This window comes from Oncorhynchus masou, chromosome 28 (genome assembly GCF_036934945.1).
Source record: "Oncorhynchus masou masou isolate Uvic2021 chromosome 28, UVic_Omas_1.1, whole genome shotgun sequence".
Classification (NCBI taxonomy): domain Eukaryota; kingdom Metazoa; phylum Chordata; class Actinopteri; order Salmoniformes; family Salmonidae; genus Oncorhynchus; species Oncorhynchus masou.
The window spans coordinates 64,976,776-64,995,567 of NC_088239.1; the positions used below are offsets into that span (position 1 = coordinate 64,976,776).

The 18,792-nt window shown below is 46.2% G+C and overlaps 1 protein-coding gene across 3 annotated transcripts; it reads right to left on the reverse strand.

Annotated features, from left to right (window-relative positions):
• Positions 1-13,052: 13,052 nt before the first annotated feature.
• On the reverse strand, positions 13,053-17,556 carry stard4 (StAR related lipid transfer domain containing 4). 3 transcript variants are annotated; one of them, XM_064942935.1, is made up of 6 exons: positions 17,422-17,556; positions 17,030-17,141; positions 16,724-16,773; positions 16,325-16,451; positions 15,933-16,047; positions 13,053-15,249 (listed from the first exon to the last, which is right to left on the reverse strand). In XM_064942935.1, exons 2-6 carry the CDS (start codon positions 17,132-17,134, stop codon positions 15,011-15,013), a joined length of 636 nt encoding a protein of 211 aa, XP_064799007.1. In that variant the 5' UTR covers positions 17,135-17,141; positions 17,422-17,556; the 3' UTR covers positions 13,053-15,010. The 3 variants fall into 3 exon arrangements, with proteins under 3 accessions (XP_064799007.1, XP_064799008.1, XP_064799009.1); XM_064942936.1 differs by having other exon boundaries at positions 17,030-17,154; XM_064942937.1 differs by lacking the exon at positions 17,030-17,141.
• Between the last annotated feature and the right edge of the window lie 1,236 nt (positions 17,557-18,792).

An 18,792-nucleotide genomic window follows, 5' to 3' on the forward strand; every position in this document is an offset into this window, starting at 1 on the left:
CAGGGAAGTGATACTGATGACTAAATTATGACTGGGTATCGAAAGTGTAGGCACACAGCCTAGAGGTGGTCTATCACTGTTTATCTCTCTCTCTCTCTCTCTCTCTCTCTCTCTCTCTCTCTCTGCAGGGATGTTGTGATTCCCTACAGTCAAATAAACTGACAAAGACAACATTATAATGAATACAGCAGAGTACAACACAACCCAGTAGAAGATCTGCTACTGATTAAACATAATCCCTGATGCAATAGTCTGGGTATCCGATTGTTTCTAAACTCAACAGTAAAACATCACATTGTTGTCTTGCCTTATGTTTAGCAAATTTGGAAAGACAACAGCAAATTGGCTAAAGCAGAAAAAGACCAGCACCCAGACCAATGTTGTTATGTGACACTCATAAGGACCAGGTTGCAGCAGCGGCCGTTTAGGCCGACAGGAGCCTGTCTGCCTCACAAACACACACACACACACACACACACACACACACACACACACACACACACACACACACACTGTACCCTGCAATCACACCTGCAACCCTGTGCACGTGACTATCAAACACTGGAAAAAACCTTCACCTCACTGATGTTAAAGGACCCCCTGACAGTGGTCACGGGGATCACGACACAGATGCTGTGAAAATACTGTATCACTTACCGATTTAATTGCTATCATCCACACATCAAATACATTAAATCAAGCGCACCTGCAGGTATTCATTGCAGATGGAGTAGCAGAGATTTGACAAGTACAGAACTTGCACAACTGAAAAGTGCAGAACATCCATTAGCTGACCACCAGGGGGCAGACATGCTGCACAAAACAATAAGAGGTTGAATTTTAGACATTATAGAGCATTTTAAATATGTGAATATTGAGAGTAATGATCATTTTCTCAGGCTAATCTGACACACACGACTAGAACAGTCATGTCATATTAATGTATCTTTTCACCCACAATGAGCCCATACCCAACTACAACATTTTCCATCAAGATATAACTGCTAAAGGGGGAGGAGTTTCAATCTGCTGCAGAGATAGCCTGCAAAGTTCTGTCATACTTTCCAGGTCTATGCCCAAACAGTTCGAACTTCAAATTTTAAAAATGAATCTCTCCAGAAATAAGTCTCTCACTGTTGCCGCCTGTTATAGTCCCCCCTCAGCTCCCAGCTGGACACCATATGTGAATTGATTGCCCCTCATCTATCTTCAGAGTTCGTTCTGTTAGGTGACCTAAACTGGGATATGCTTAACACCCCGGCAGTCCTACAATCTAAGCTAGATGCCCTCAATCTCACACAAATCATCAAGAAACCCACCAGGTACAACCCTAAATCCGTAACATGGGCACCCTGATAGATATTATCCTGACCAACTTGCCCTCCAAATATACCTCTGCTGTTTTCAATCAGGATCTCAGCGATCACTGCCTTATTGCCTGCATCCACTATGGGTCCGCGGTCAAACAACCTGGGTATCCTGGAAGGTTATTGACCTCATCCCGTCAGAAGAGGATGCCTGGTCGTTCTTTAAAAGTAATTTCCTCACAATCAAAAAAAAAAAGTGTGCCCCTTTCAAAAAATGTAGAACTAAGAACAGATATAGCCCTTGGTTCACTCCAGACCTGACTGCCCTTGACCAGCACAAAAACATCCTGTGGCGGTGTAATGGTTTTCTTCCTCTTCTGACGAGGAGTATGAAGGATCGGACCAATGCGCAGCGTGGTAAGTGTTCATGTTATTTATTGGAACAGAAACACTAAACAAAATAACAAAGAGAGTGAAACGAAAACTAAACAGTCCTGTAAGGTGCAGCAACACAAAACAGAAAATAACTACCCACAACCCATAGTGGGAAAACAGGCTGCCTAAGTATGGTTCTCAATCAGAGACAACGATTGACAGCTGCCTCTGATTGGGAACCATACCAGGCCAAAACCAGAAATACAAAACATAGAACAAAAGCATAGAATGCCCAACCCAACTCACGCCCTGACCAAACTAAAATAGAGACATAAAAATGAACTAAGGTCAGGATGTGACAGTACCCCCCCCCCCCCCTCCCCCCCAAAGGTGCGGACTCCGGCCGCAAAACCTAAACCCATAGGGGAAGGTCTGGATGGGCGTCTGTCCGCGGTGGCGGCTCTGGCGCGAGACGTGGACCCCACTCCACCATAGTCTTGGCCCACTTAAGTGGCGCCTTTGGAGCGCCGACCCTCGCCGCCGACCCCAGACTGGGGGCCCTTACAGCGGGCCCCAAATAGGCGGGAGACTCTGGCAGCGCCAGACAGGCGGGAGACTCAGGCAGCGCCGGACTGACGGGCGGCTCTGACAGCTCCTGTCTGACGGGCGGCTCTGGCAGCTCCTGACTGACAGGCGGCTCTGGCAGCTCCGGACAGGAGGGAGACTCTGGAAGCGCCGGACAGGCGGGAGAAACTGGAGGGAGGAGACTGAGAGACAGCCTGGTGCGTGGGGCTGCCACAGGACCCACCAGGCTGGGGAGACCTACAGGAGGCCTGGTGCGTGGAGGAGGCACCAGATGGACCGGGCTGTGGGGGAACACTGGAGATCTGGTGCACAGCCTTGGCACCTCTCCTCCAGGCTGGATGACCACTTTAGTCCGGATCCTCCAGAGTGCAGGCACAGGTTGAACCGGGCTGTGGGTGAGCACTGGAGATCTGGTGCGTACCACTCGCACCTCTCCCTTAGGCTCAATGCCCATATTCGCCCGGCATGGGCGGAGCGCAGGCATAGGGTGCACTGCAACCTCCCAGCGCCCGGAGACACAGCACGCAGAGCCGGCACAGGATACCCTGGGCCAAAACGGCGTACCGGAGACCAAACACGCTGAGCCGGCACAATACGCCCTGGCTGGATGCCCACTCTCGCATCGCACTTGCGGGGGGCTAGCATATAGCGCACCGGGCTGTGAGCACGTACTGGCGACACCGTGCGCTTGACCGCATAACACGGTGCCTGCCCAGTACTACGCTTCTTCCGTTAAGCACGGGGAGTTGGCTCAGGTCTATCGCCTGACTCCGCCAATCTCCCCGTGTGCCCCCCTGCCTCTAGTGCCTGTTGCGCTGCCTAACCTCATATCGCCGCCACTCAGCTTTCGCTACCTCCAGTTCTTCCTTGGGGCGGAGATATTCCCCAGCCTGTGCCCAGGGTCCCTTGCCGTCCAATATCTCCTCCCATGTCCATTTCTCCAGATATCGCTGCCTCTCGTTACCACACTGCTTGGTCCTTTCTTGGGGGGTAGTTCTGTAATGGTTTTCTTCCTCTTCTGACGAGGAGTATGAAGGATCGGACCAATGTGCAGTGTGGTAAGTGTTCATGTTATTTATTGGAACAGAAACACTAAACAAAATAACAAAGAGAGTGAAACGAAAACTAAACAGTCCTGTAAGACGCAGCAACACAAAACAGAAAACAACTACCCACAACCCATAGTGGGAAAACAGGTTGCCTAAGTATGGTCCTCAATCAGAGACAACGATTGACAGCTGCCTCTGATTGGGAACCATACCAGGCCAAAACCAGAAATACAAGACATAGAACAAAAACATAGAATGCCCACCCCAACTCACGCCCTGACCAAACAAAAATAGAGACATAAAAAAGGAACTAAGGTCAGGACGTGACAGGCGGACTGCAATTGCATCGAATAGTCCCTGCGATATGCAGCTGTTCAGGGAAGTCAGGTACCAATACACACAGTCAGTCAGGAAAGAAAAGGCTTGCTTTTTCAAACATAAATTTTCACCCTGTGGCTCTAACTCCCAAAGGTTTTGGGGCACTGTAAAGTCCATGGAGAACAAGAGCACTTCCTCCCAGCTGCCCATTGCTCTGAGGCTAGGTAACACGGTCACAACCAATAAATCCATGATTTTCAAAAATTTCAAGAAGCATTTCTCTACGGCGGGCCATGCTTTCCTCCTGGCTACCCCAACCCCGGCCAACAGCTCTGCCCCCCCCCCCCCCTGACCTGCCTCTCTAAAGTCTATGAAAGCCAAGTTAATAAACAGATCACTGACCATTTCAAATTCCACCGTACCTTCTTCGCTGTGCAAACCGGTTTCCGAGCTCGTCACGGGTGCACCTCAGCCATGCTCAAGGTACTAAACGATATCATAACTGCCATCGATAAAAAAGAGTACTGTGCAGCTGTCTTCATCGACCTGGCCAAGGCTTTCGACTCTGTCTCTAATTCTTATCGGCAGATTCAACAGGTCTTGGTTTCTCAAATGACTGCCTCGCCTGATTCACCAACTACTTCTCAGATAGAGTTCAGTGTGTCAATTCAGTGTGCCTGTTGTCCAGACCTCTGGCAGTCTCTATGGGGGTACCACAGGGTTCAATTCTCGGGCCGACTCTTTTCTCTGTATATATCATGTCGCTCTTGCTGCGGGTGATTCCCTGATACAACTATACGCAGACGACGCCATTTTGTATACATCTGGCCCTTCTTTGGACACCGTGTTAACTAACTTCCAAACGAGCTTCAATGCCATACAACACTCCTTCCGTGGCCTCCAACTGCTCTAAAACGCTAGTTAAACCAAATGCATGCTTTTCAACCGTTCGCTGCCTGCCCGACTAACATCACTACCCTGGACGGTTCTGACCTAGAATATGTGGACAACTACAAATACCTAGGTGTCTGGCTAGACTGTAACTCTCCTTCCAGACTCATATTACACATCTCCAATCCAAAATCAAATCTAGAATCGGCTTCCTATTTCGCAAACAAGGCCTCCTTCACTCACTCTGCCAAACTTACCCGAGTAAAACTGACTATCCTACGGATCCTCGACTTCAGCGTTGTCGTTTACAAAATAGCTTCCAATACTCTACTCAGCAAACTGGATGCAGTCTATCACAGTGCCATCCGTTTTGTTACCAAAGCCCCTTATACCACCCACCACTGTGACCTGTATGCTCTAGTCGGCTGGCCCTCGCTACATATTCGTCGCCAGACCCACTGGCTCCAGGTCATCTATAAGCCTGTGCTAGGTAAAGCTCCACCTTATCTCAGCTCACTGGTCACGACAACAACACCCACCCGTAGCATGCGCTCCAGCAGGTACAGTGCCTTGCGAAAGTATTCGGCCCCCTTGAACTTTGCGACCTTTTGCCACATTTCAGGCTTCAAACATAAAGATATAAAACTATATTTTTTTGTGAAGAATCAACAACAAGTGGGACACAATCATGAAGTGGAATGACATATTGGATATTTCAAACTTTTTTAACAAATCAAAAACTGAAAAATTGGGCGTGCAAAATTATTCAGCCCCCTTAAGTTAATACTTTGTAGCGCCACCTTTTTCTGCGATTACAGCTGTAAGTCGCTTGGGGTATGTCTCTATCAGTTTTGCACATCGAGAGACTGAAATTTTTTCCCATTCCTCCTTGCAAAACAGCTCGAGCTCAGTGAGGTTGGATGGAGAGCATTTGTGAACAGCAGTTTTCAGTTCTTTCCACAGATTCTCGATTGGATTCAGGTCTGGACTTTGACTTGGCCATTCTAACACCTGGATATGTTTATTTTTGAACCATTCCATTGTAGATTTTGCTTTATGTTTCGGATCATTGTCTTGTTGGAAGACAAATCTCCGTCCCAGTCTCAGGTCTTTTGCAGACTCCATCAGGTTTTCTTCCAGAATGGTCCTGTATTTGGCTCCATCCATCTTCCCATCAATTTTAACCATCTTCCCTGTCCCTACTGAAGAAAAGCAGGCCCAAACCATGATGCTGCCACCACCATGTTTGACAGTGGGGATGGTGTGTTCAGGTTGATGAGCTGTGTTGCTTTTACGCCAAACATAACATTTTGCATTGTTGCCAAAAAGTTCAATTTTGGTTTCATCTGACCAGAGCACCTTCTTCTACATGTTTGGTGTGTCTCCTAGGTGGCTTGTGGCAAACTTTAAACGACACTTTTTATGGATATATCTAAGAAATGGCTTTCTTCTTGCCACTCTTCCATAAAGGCCAGATTTGTGCAATATACGACTGATTGTTGTCCTATGGACAGAGTCTCCCACCTCAGCTGTAGATCTCTGCAGTTCATCCAGAGTGATCATGGGCCTCTTGGCTGCATCTCTGATCAGTCTTCTCCTTGTATGAGCTGAAAGTTTAGAGGGACGGCCAGGTCTTGGTAGATTTGCAGTGGTCTGATACTCCTTCCATTTCAATATTATCGCTTGCACAGTGCTCCTTGGGATGTTTAAAGCTTGGGAAATCTTTTTGTATCCAAATCCGGCTTTAAACTTCTTCACAACAGTATCTCGGACCTGCCTGGTGTGTTCCTTGTTCTTCATGATGCTCTCTGTGCTTTTAATGGACCTCTGAGACTATAACTGTTATGTACTTGAGTGAAGACCCAAAAGCGGTTTTAACAGAAAACAGAGTTCTTTAATGAAAAACAGGAATGGCATAAATCCTCTTCCAACGTAGTCAATGGAACAAAAGAACGTTAGTATAATGCAGGATGCACCTGCCAGGCGGACTCCGACAGGATAGGACAAGGTGGAAGCAAACGGGACGACAGCTTGCTTCTGGCATCAAAAACACAAACAAGAATCAGACACTGAAAGTAGCAGGAACAGAGAGAGAAATAGAGACCTAATCAGAGGGGAAGAGAGAACAGGTGGGAAGGAGTGAATGAGCTAGTTAGGGGAGATGTAGAACAGCTGAAGAATGAGAGACAGAGAAGGTAACCTAAAAAGACCAGCAGAGAGAGACAGAGTGAAGAGAAAGGACAGGAACAGACATAACAAGACATGACAGTACCCCCCCACTCACCGAGCGCCTCCTGGCGCACTCGAGGAGGAAACCTGGCGGCAACGGAGGAAATCATCGATCAGCGAACGGTCCAGCACGTCCCGAGAGGGAACCCAACTCCTCTCCTCAGGACCGTACCCCTCCCAATCCACTAGGTACTGATGACCACGACCCCGAGGGCGCATGTCCAAAATCTTACGAACCCTGTAGATGGGTGCGCCTCGACAAGGATGGGGGGAGGGACGAGCGGGGGCGCGAAGAACGGGCTTAACACAGGAGACATGGAAGACCGGGTGAACGCGACGAAGATAGCGGGAGAAGAAGTCGCACTGCGACAGGATTAATGACCTGAGAAATACGGAACGGACCAATGAACCGCGGGGCCAACTTGCGAGAAGCTGTCTTAAGGGGAAGGTTCTGAGTGGAGAGCCATACTCTCTGACCGCAACAATATCTAGGACTCTTGGTCCTACGCTTATTAGCGGCCCTCACAGTCTGCGCCCTATTACGGCAAAGTGCCGACCTGACCCCCTTCCAGGTGCGCTCGCAACGCTGGACAAAAGCCTGAGCGGAGGGGACGCAGGACTCGGCGAGCTGAGATGAGAACAGCGGAGGCTGGTACCCGAGGCTACTCTGAAAAGGGGATAGACCGGTAGCAGACGAGGGAAGCGAGTTGTGGGCGTACTCTGCCCAGGGGAGCTGTTCTGACCAAGACGCAGGGTTACGAAAAGAAAGACTGCGTAAAATGCGACCAACAGTCTGATTGGCCCGTTCGGCTTGACCGTTAGACTGGGGATGAAAGCCGGACGAGAGACTGACGGAAGCCCCAATCAAACGGCAAAACTCCCTCCAAAATTGAGACGTGAACTGCGGGCCTCTGTCGGAAACGACGTCAGACGGAAGGCCATGAATTCGGAAAACATTCTCGATAATGATCTGAGCCGTCTCCTTAGCAGAAGGGAGCTTATCGAGAGGAATGAAATGAGCCGCCTTAGAGAATCTATCGACAACCGTAAGAATAACTGTCTTCCCCGCTGATGAAGGCAGTCCGGTGATAAAATCTAAAGCGATGTGAGACCACGGTCGAGAGGGAATGGGAAGCGGTCTGAGACGGCCGGCAGGAGGAGAGTTCCCAGATTTAGTCTGCGCGCAGACCGAACAAGCGGCGACAAACGACGCGCGTCACGTTCCCGAGTGGGCCACCAGAAACGCTGGCGAATGGAAGCGAGCGTACCCCGAACGCCGGGGTGGCCGGCTAACTTGGCAGAGTGGGCCCACTGAAGAACGGCCGGACGAATAGGAACGGGAACGAACAGAAGGTTCCTAGGACAAGCTCGCGGCGACGGAGTGTGAGCGAGTGCTTGCTTTACCTGCCTCTCAATTCCCCAGACAGTCAACCCGACAACACGCCCCTCAGGGAGAATCCCCTCGGGGTCGGTGGAGACCTCAGAAGAACTGAAGAGACGAGATAAAGCATCAGGCTTGGTGTTTTTTGAGCCCGGACGATAAGAAATAACAAACTCGAAACGAGCGAAAAACAGAGCCCAACGAGCCTGACGCGCATTAAGTCGTTTGGCTGAACGGATGTACTCAAGGTTCCTATGGTCAGTCCAAACGACAAAAGGAACGGTCGCCCCTCCAACCACTGTCGCCATTCGCCTAGGGCTAAGCGGATGGCGAGCAGTTCGCGATTACCAACATCATAGTTACGTTCTGACGGCGATAAGCGATGAGAGAAAAACGCGCAAGGATGGACCTTGCCGTCAGAGAGAGAGCGCTGAGAAAGAATGGCTCCCACGCCCACCTCTGACGCGTCAACCTCAACAACAAACTGACTAGAGATGTCAGGTGTAACAAGAATAGGTGCGGATGTAAAACGATTCTTAAGAAGATCAAAAGCTCCCTGGGCGGAAACGGACCACTTAAAGCACGTCTTAACAGAAGTAAGGGCTGTGAGGGGAGCTGCCACCTGACCGAAATTACGGATGAAACGACGATAGAAATTAGCGAAGCCCAGAAAGCGCTGCAGCTCGACGCGTGACTTAGGAACGGGCCAATCAATGACAGCCTGGACCTTAGCGGGATCCATCTTAATGCCCTCAGCGGAAATAACGGAACCGAGAAAAGGGACAGAGGCGGCATGAAAAGTGCACTTCTCAGCCTTCACATAAAGACAGTTCTCCAAAAGGCGCTGGAGGACGCGTCGCACGTGCTGAACATGAATCGAGAGAGACGGTGAAAAAATCAGGATATCGTCCATGTAAACGAAAACAAAAATGTTCAGCATGTCTCTCAGGACGTCGTTAACTAGTGCCTGAAAGACAGCTGGAGCGTTAACGAGGCCGAAAGGAAGAACCCGGTATTCAAAGTGCCCTAACGGAGTGTTAAACGCCGTCTTCCACTCGTCCCCCTCCCTGATGCGCACGAGATGGTAGGCGTTACGAAGGTCCAATTTGGTGAAAAACCTGGCTCCCTGCAGGATCTCGAAGGCTGAAGACATAAGAGGAAGCGGATAACGATTCTTAACTGTTATGTCATTCAGCCCTCGATAATCCACGCATGGGCGCAGGGACCCGTCCTTCTTCTGAACAAAAAAAAACCCCGCTCCGGCGGGAGAGGAGGAGGAGACTATGGTACCGGCGTCGAGCGAAACCGACAAATAATCCTCGAGAGCCTTACGTTCGGGAGCCGACAGAGAGTATAATCTACCCCGGGGGGGAGTAGTTCCCGGAAGGAGATCAATACTACAGTCATACGACCGGTGTGGAGGGAGAGAAGTGGCCTTGGAACGACTGAACACCGTGCGCAGATCGTGATACTCCTCCGGCACCCCTGTCAAATCGCCAGGCTCCTCCTGTGAAGAAGAGACAGAGGAAACAGGAGGGATAGCAGACATTAAACAGGTCACATGACAAGAAACATTCCAGGATAGGATAGTATTACTAGACCAATTAATAGAAGGGTTATGGCGCACTAGCCAGGGATGACCCAAAACAACAGGTGTAAAAGGTGAACGAAAAATTAAAAAAGAAATGGTTTCGCTATGATTACCAGAGACAGTGAGGGTTAAAGGCAGCGTCTCACGCTGAATCTTGGGGAGAGAACTACCATCTAAAGCGAACAAGGCCGTGGGCTCCCTAACTGTCTGAGAGGAATGTCATGTTCCCGAGCCCAGGTCTCGTCCATAAAACAGCCCTCCGCCCCAGAGTCTATCAAGGCACTGCAGGAAGCAGATGAACCGGGCCAGCGGAGATGGACCGGAAAGGTAGTGCGTGATCCAGAAGGAGAGGCCTGAGTAGTTGCGCTCACCAGTAGCCCTCCTCTTACTGATGAGCTCTGGCTTTTACTGGACATGAGGTGACAAAATGACCAGCGGAGCCGCAGTAGAGACAGAGGCGATTGGTGATTCTCCGTTCCTTCTCCTTGGCCGAGATGCGGATACCCCCCAGCTGCATAGGCTCAGCATCCGAGCCGGCGGAGGAGGGTGGCAGTGATGCGGCAGGTGGCAGTGATGTGGAGAGGGGAGCAACGGAGAACGCGAGCTCCTTTCCACGAGCTCGGCGACGAAGATCAAACCGTCGCTCTATGCGAATAGCGAGAGCTATTAAGGAGTCCAGACTGGAAGGAACCTCCCGGGAGAGGATCTCATCCTTAACCTCGACGAGGAGACCCTCCAGAAAACGAGCGAGCAAAGCCGGCTCGTTCCAGTCACTAGAGGCAGCGAGAGTGCGAAACTCAATAGAATAATCCGTTATGGATCGATTCCCCTGACATAGGGAAGACAGGGCCCTGGAAGCCTCCTCCCCAAAAACAGAACGGTCAAAAACCCGTATCATCTCCTCCTTAAAGTCCTGATACTGGTTAATACACTCAGCCCTCGCCTCCCAGATTGCCGTGCCCCACTCACGCGCCCGTCCGGTAAGGAGAGAAATGACGTAGGCGATGCGGGTTGCGCTCCTGGAGTAAGTGTTGGGCTGGAGAGAGAACACCACATCACACTGAGTGAGGAATGAGCGGCACTCAGTGGGCTCCCCAGAGTAACACGGCGGGTTGTTGATCCTGGGCTCCGGAGACTCGGAAACCCTGGAAGTGGGCGGTGGATCGAGGTGGAGTTGGTGAACCTGTCTTGTGAGGTCGGAGACTTGGACGGCCAGGGTTTCAACGGCATGTCGAGCAGCAGACAATTCCTCCTCGTGTCTGCCTAGCATCGCTCCCTGGATCTCGACGGCGGAGTGAAAAGGGTCCGGAGCCGCTGGGTCCATTCTTGGTCTGATTCTTCTGTTATGTACTTGAGTGAAGACCCAAAAGCGGTTTTAACAGAAAACAGAGTTCTTTAATGAAAAACAGGAATGGCATAAATCCTCTTCCAACGTAGTCAATGGAACAAAAGAACGTTAGTATAATGCAGGATGCACCTGCCAGGCGGACTCCGACAGGATAGGACAAGGTGGAAGCAAACGGGACGACAGCTTGCTTCTGGCATCAAAAACACAAACAAGAATCAGACACTGAAAGTAGCAGGAACAGAGAGAGAAATAGAGACCTAATCAGAGGGGGAAGAGAGAACAGGTGGGAAGGAGTGAATGAGCTAGTTAGGGGAGATGTAGAACAGCTGAAGAATGAGAGACAGAGAAGGTAACCTAAAAAGACCAGCAGAGAGAGACAGAGTGAAGAGAAAGGACAGGAACAGACATAACAAGACATGACAATAACAGTGCAGGTGCATTTATACGGAGACTTGATTACACACAGGTGGATTGTATTTATCATCATTAGTAATTTAGGTCAACATTGGATCATTCAGAGATCCTCACTGAACTTCTGGAGAGAGTTTGCTGCACTAAAAGTAAAGGGGATGAATAATTTTGCACGCCGAATCTTTCAGTTTTTGATTTGTTAAAAAAGTTTGAATTATCCAATAAATGTCGTTCCACTTCATGATTGTGTCCCACTTGTTGTTGATTCTTCACAAAAAAATACAGTTTTATATCTTTATGTTTGAAGCCTGAAATGTGGCAAAAGGTCGCAAAGTTCAAGGGGGCCGAATACTTTCGCAAGGCACTGTAGATTCATACCCAACATTAGACCAAGAAAGGGCGATGGGGTGAGACATGAAGACCGTACTTTAATTAACTTTAATATACATAACAATGGACATCTTGAATCACATGAGAAAATGTTTGAAGAATTCCAAAATGATAAGAGGGGCAAAGCAGAGCATGTTTTTTAGTATTGTACTATAAAATAAATACTACAAGGGATCCATTACATCCCAACCCTGATTAAATATTACAGCCTATATAGTAGCATACAATAACTTAACAAACTCTAACAATAACTTAAAATAAATAACCCTACTAATATCTGCCTCGGGGCTGCTTGTCCTATAAAGAATATCTTTCATTTTAGTTTTTTGTTTTTGTTTATCAAACTTAGAAAATATACTGAACAAAAATATAAGCGCAACATTTAAAGTGTTGGTTCATGTTTCATGAGCTGAAATAAAAGATCCCCAACATTTTACAGACACACAAAAGGCTTATTTCTCTCAAATCTTGTGTCAAAATTTGTTTAAATCCCTTAGTGAGCATTTTTCCTTGGCCAATATAATACATCCACATGACAAGTGTGGCATATGAAGAAGCTGATTAAACAGCATGATCATTACACAGGTGCACCTTATGCTGGGGACAATAAAAGGCCACTCAAAAATGTGCAGTTTTGTCACACAACACAATGCCACAGATGTCTCTTACATGCTGAATGTCCACCAGAGCTGTTGCCAGAGAATTAAATGTTAATTTCTCTACCATAAGCCGCCTCCAACATCATTTTAGAGAATTTGGCAGTACGTCCAACTGGCCTCACAACCGCAGACCAAGTGTAACCTCGCCAGCCCAGGACTTCCATATCTGGCTTCTTCACCTGCAGGATCGTCTGAGACCAGCCAACAGGACAGCTGATGAAACTGTATCTGTTATAAAGCCCTTTTGTGGGGAAAAACTCATTCTGATTCCCCAGTGGGTGAGTCTGGCTCCAAAGTGGATGGGCCTATGCTCTCCCAGGCTCACCCATGGCCCATCAAATCAAAGTTTATTTGTCACGTGCGCCGAATACAACAGGTCTACAGGCCCAGACCTTACAACAGGTGTACAGGTGTAGACCTTACAGTGAAATGCTTACTTACAGGCTCTAACCAAAAGTGCAAAAAAAGGTATTAGGTGAACAATAGGTAAGTAAAGAAATAAAACAGTAAAACATCCATAGATTAGGGCCTAATGAATTTATTTCAATTGACTAATTTCCTTATATGAACTGTAACTCAGTAAAATCGTAGAAATTGTTGTATATTTATATTTTGGTTCAGTATAGAATTGTTAAGTTGTCTTCTCATGTTCATTTAGTCCTAAGGCAAGGAACAATAGGGAGAAGTGTGAAGGATCAAAAAGGTACGTGTGGCATCCAATTTCTTCCTTCTGTTACATTACAGAACAATAATTTAAGAAAGGCAAGGGATACAAATAAAAACACACATGAAATTGGAAAGAATGCATCAATCTACAATGTACATAATATGCTGTACTTGATATTGAGCTGGTTATCCATCAGATGTGAAAATAATTCAAAAAGGTTTTGCAAACTCTTTTACATGAGGCTTTTAGTGTACAGTACCATGCTTTCCTACTCATGTTGTTGTAGTTCTTTTTATCATGGATTTTGTCTGGCAGTGACATTTGTTATTTCCTCACGAGGAATATTTGGGATGAATGTCAAATCAGTGTCTGATATCTACTATTATAGTCCAAAGAGTTACAGTTAATCATTATTATAAAAACGTAAACAGATGCACGTCTGGCTGGATATTGTTATCGGTAGCTATTGTTGAAGACATTTGATGGACATCAACAAGTTATATTAGCACCTTATTAGGGATCAAGGTAAGACCCAGATGCAGACTGTTGAAGTAACCATGTTTATTTTAGCAATAGGGGATGGCAAAGACAGGTCAAGGCAGGCAGGTGTCGAACATCCAGGGTAAGGCAAAGGTACAGGACGGCAGGCGGACTCAGGGACAGGCAGAGTTCAGTGTTCCAGAGGTGGAGCAAAGGTACAGGACGGCAGGCAGACTCAGGGTCAGGGACAGGCAGAGTTCAGTAATCCAGAGGTGGAGCAAAGGTACAGGACGGCAGGCAGACTCAGGGTCAGGGACAGGCAGAGTTCAGTAATCCAGAGGTAGAGCAAAGGTACAGGACGGCAGGCAGACTCAGGGTCAGGGACAGGCAGAGTTCAGTAATCCAGAGGTAGAGCAAAGGTACAGGACGGCAGGCAGACTCAGGCAGAGAGGTCAGACAGGCGGGTAAAGGGTCAGGACAGGCAAAGGTCAAAAACCAGGATGACGAGGAAAGAGAGGCTGGGAAACGATAGGCGCTGCCAGGAAAACCGCTGATAAACTTGAACTAACAAGACCAACTGGCAACAAACAGACAGAGAACACAGGTATATATACACAGGGATAATAGCGAAGATGGGTGACACCTGGAGGGGGGTGGAGACAAGCACAAAGACAGGTGAAACAGATCAGGGCGTGACACACCAGTCAAATTCCTATGTGGAGTCCTGCAAACACTTTCACATGTAACTTCAACTAAAAGCAACATTGGATTGATTGTATTGGCTGTCTGTCTACCTATATTTTTTATCTATCTACCCCCAACGATTTAATTTGTTGGGTATGTTCGATGTTTGTCCGAAATCAGCAAAAAAGATAAACAAAAAAGGCAAACATCGACTTTGATCAAGTGCTTCAGTATTTGTGTACTACCTTAATCTCGTAGCAATTTTCAGTATTATATAATGATTTAAAGAGCAGACAAATAACACGTCACACCTCCAAAGTCCAGTGAGCAGCAGACCAGGTCAGACCATGTCCTTTAACTCCTACCCTGTTTCAACCTAAACTGGATCCTGCCCTGAGTTGGTGTGAATTGGAGTTGGATCTCTATAGCCCTCTATGAGGGTGGAGTATAGACTGACTGATCAATCGACTGGTGTATTGGAAAAGGAGTGCTGTTAGGATGTACTGGTTTAGCCTAGTCGCCAGATTTGAACGTGTTTTAGCCAACCCCTCTTACTTCCCTTGCCATCCCATACATTCAGTATAACAACAAATACGACAGAGTTGGCTAAAGCATAAACCAATCTGGCAACCGGGCTAGTACTGGTTAGGCCTTCTTCAGAGCCCTGCGCAGGTCAGTGTAGAAGTTGATGAGGGTGCTGGCCATGGCTGTGTCCACGGCAGACTGGGGGATCATACCCCGGAGGTCTGTCTGAATGTACCCTGTCAGGAGGCTCTGGGCTGGGGTGGTGGTGCTATCTGGGGTGGGCACACAGAACCAGCCACATGGATGGTTGAAGCCCCGGACATAACTCTGGTGCTGCTCCTCATGCTCCACACTGATACCTGGTGGATAGTGGAGACAGACAAAATCTGTGGTCAGACAACTTCCTGGAGTGGCCTTCCGGGTCTCCCTAAAATAAGTTGACCCTGCATATAGACCTTGTGGAAAGGAAAGATTTTTAAAAATGTACTCCCTAAAGTTTAGAACAATTTCAATGTTTTAGTTAAACACTACTTTTGGAAATTGAACAGAAAAGGAAACACCTACACAGACACAGAGCTATTACACACAGACACAGAGCTATTACACACCTACACAGAGCTATTACACACCTACACAGAACTATTACACACCTACACAGAACTATTACACACCTACACATAACTATTACACACATAGACGGAGTCGCAGACACAGAGCTATTACACACCTACACAGAACTATTACACACCTACACAGAACTATTACACACCTACACAGAACTATTACACACATAGACAAAGTTGCAGACACAGGGCTATTACACACCTACACAGAGCTATTACACAGACAGAGTTATTACACAGAAAACATTTCCTGGATCACAATCTTTAAATATCAAACCTGTGAGGCTTTCAGCATTTTAGTTAGATACTAATACTGTAGTTAGAAGAAAGCAGTGAACTCCAGACTCCTTACAGACAACACATTTGTATTCATTATGCTGCCTTCCCTTGTGGTTCCATCACTGCACATTGCTACTCACCGCAGGACAATAGTCCATCCTGGTAGTCTGTGGTGTAGGAGAAATCAATAAACTCTCTGGGAGCTATGATGTTCCACAGCTGGCCTGCAGTAGTGTACCTCATCACACAACAGCCCTGCAGACATACAGAGATAAACTTAGCCATTGATTCATTTGGGATAACATGCTAACTGTGACAAAGCTCTTTTATATAACCTAATAAGAAGATGGAATATCATTATTCTGACAAATTGAGTAATATTTAGGGAAGTGGGTCTACTTAAGTGTGGTAAAATAAGAATTACACAAAAAAAACTGTGCGGTCTACATGTATCTTCAAGAGAGAAATAAGATACTGTACTTTTGCCATTTGATCACGTTATCAAAGAAAACTTAAGGGATGATGGGTTTACCTGATCAAGGGTTTCTATTATGTCCATTGCTGTCATCAAACTATCCCAGTCTAATCGATAAGGCCCAGGGCGTATGTAATCCACTATTCTATTGGGGTTATCGTCGACCATACCCTGGGCTTTATACCTGCAAGATAAAACCATCACACATCAGATCAGACAAATTAACCTTCCCATTGGGTACACACTGGTTGAATCAACGTTGTTTCCACGTAATTTCAATTAAATTATGTTGAACCAACGTGGAATAGACGTTTAATTTATGTATGTGGCCAGTGGGTTCCTTTTTCATAAAAAAAAGGAAATGCATTGACTGCAATATGGCTAAAACACAAAATATAGGCATCATATTTGTGATGTCATGCCCAGAGTCATGACTGAAAGAAGGCCCATACTTACAGATAGCCACGAAACTCCTCTGATGACTTTCTCCATACCGTGACATCTTTCTACAATGTAAGATTACAAAAAACATCAAGATAGTGGAAACCCCATAGAAGCAGAAGAAACAGTCTGGTGCCAGCACAGTTTTGTACAAACAAAATGAGCTTAGGAGGAATTGAAAGTGTAAGTGGTTGAAGATAGCATATGGTGTGTGGTATACATCGTTTCCAATCAATTAACTTTTGAGCCTACAGCCTACAGTATTCATTATGATTGAATAGACTGTGATTAAATAGACTGTGAAAATACTGTATCACCCACCGATTTCTTGGCTACCCTCCACTCATTCTCATCCAGGCTATGATAAGACATGAGAGTGTTCTGCAGTCTGGCTGTCAAAGCACTGGGTTCTTGCAAGCTTCCCATTTTGATCCTATTCAAAACAACTTCAAACATCAATCCGCATTGAAACATAGGCCTATAGCAACTATGAGCAAATCTATATGCATGGCTTATTTAGCACAGCTCAATTACCAGAATATTGTACGCGTTTTAACTGATATGCTCATTTCAAAAGAGAAAACAGCCGCACAGTTTGCCCGACCCTTTAGAAGCCGGTTCATTTTGTTGAAATCTGACACCCCAATACCGCACAGTTAAATCAGACAATTATCGTTCAGCTCACATAAGGTATTTCACCGAATAGTCCTTACCTTTGAATGGTGTTGCAATTTACGATAGTGATTCAGTTTTCATGTATTTATAGTAAACACATCTGCAAACGGTGAGCGAAAATTCTGTCCCTGTATGCGAGGGCTCCTCTATCACCCAATCAGAAGTGTAGTCATTTCCTGTGTTTGAAATGTTCCGTGTTCCTATTGGTCAGATGCTTTACTGTATATCGGACCATCGAGTGGGAGCAGTAGGAGAGGGTGGAGAGTTTATGTGAACCTACATGAATAGGTGCGCTCCTTTTGAAAGCTAATGTGTTAAACGACACAGGTGGAACCAGTGATGTGTCTAAACCCTGGATTGCTGATGCTATGTATTGGTCAATGGTCTATGCTATCTATGGGACATCCCTAGCCAATGAAGTTGAAATTGAAAATGGTTAAGGTAAGTGTTAAGGTTAGGATTAAGGTCAGGGTTAGGTCAAGTTTATGGTCATGGTTAGGGTAAGTGTTAAGGTTTAGGGTTTAGTCGCAAGGATTCTGGATTGCACCAAGGAGAGGCTTTGCCAAACATTTATTTTTTATTTTTTTATTATTAACCCATGCACCACCACCCCTCTTCGGTGGACACATATCTTGTTTTGTTTTTTTACAGCTTTTCTGCTACATATATTTTAAATATACATTTTACATATACATTTTACATACACATTTTGTATACACATTTTACATTCATGGTACTTTTATATAAAGCAATGATATAACAACAATACATTACATAAACTCTTTAATCGCACCCCTCAGCCACTCTCAGCCCATCCCACCTATCACCATAGACCACCCACGTTTGGTTTCCTTGTGCCATATATTTTTCAATTGTGCTGTGATGTTTTACATACATGTTTAACCTTTCTAATCGTATAGTATCCACAGATTGAGAGCTAAAGATGAAAAACTTTCCTACGAGTATAATTATATTATTTATTGACTGACTATGGCTTTCCAAATCACCCAACACTGCTATTTGTAAGGTACATTTTAAATTAATGTTGTGATTTGAATCAAGTGTTGTTTTTTGGACCAGTTCATAAACCATGTGCCATGGAATCGGTACATCGAAAATCTCTTCTCATTTATTTTGCAACCTGTATGGCGCAGCTGTCAACATTTCTGTCCTCAAATAAAACTGGTATATGTATTTCTATTTACGCCAATTCCTTTCAGCCAATTTGTATCGTCTCCTTTTTTCACTTGCCTCCTCCATTATTGTGTTAATGCTGCAATCAGTTGGTTATAAATTTGGATTGAGCAAACGTTCCCATATATTTTCGATAGCTGCACATTTGACATAACTTCACCGATTGTATTCATAATATAATTAATAAATATAATACAATAAAAATAAATCCATAA

Coding starts and splice junctions, on each gene's coding strand:
- stard4 (XM_064942935.1), bottom strand. CDS start 17,134: ATGGGAAGCTTGCAAGAACCCAGTGCTTTGACAGCCAGACTGCAGAAC. Junction 16,452..16,723: donor GAGGAGTTTCGTGGCTATCT/GTAAGTATGGGC, acceptor TTTATCTTGCAG/GTATAAAGCCCAGGGTATGG. Junction 15,250..15,932: donor GGATGGACTATTGTCCTGCG/GTGAGTAGCAAT, acceptor ACTATCCACCAG/GTATCAGTGTGGAGCATGAG.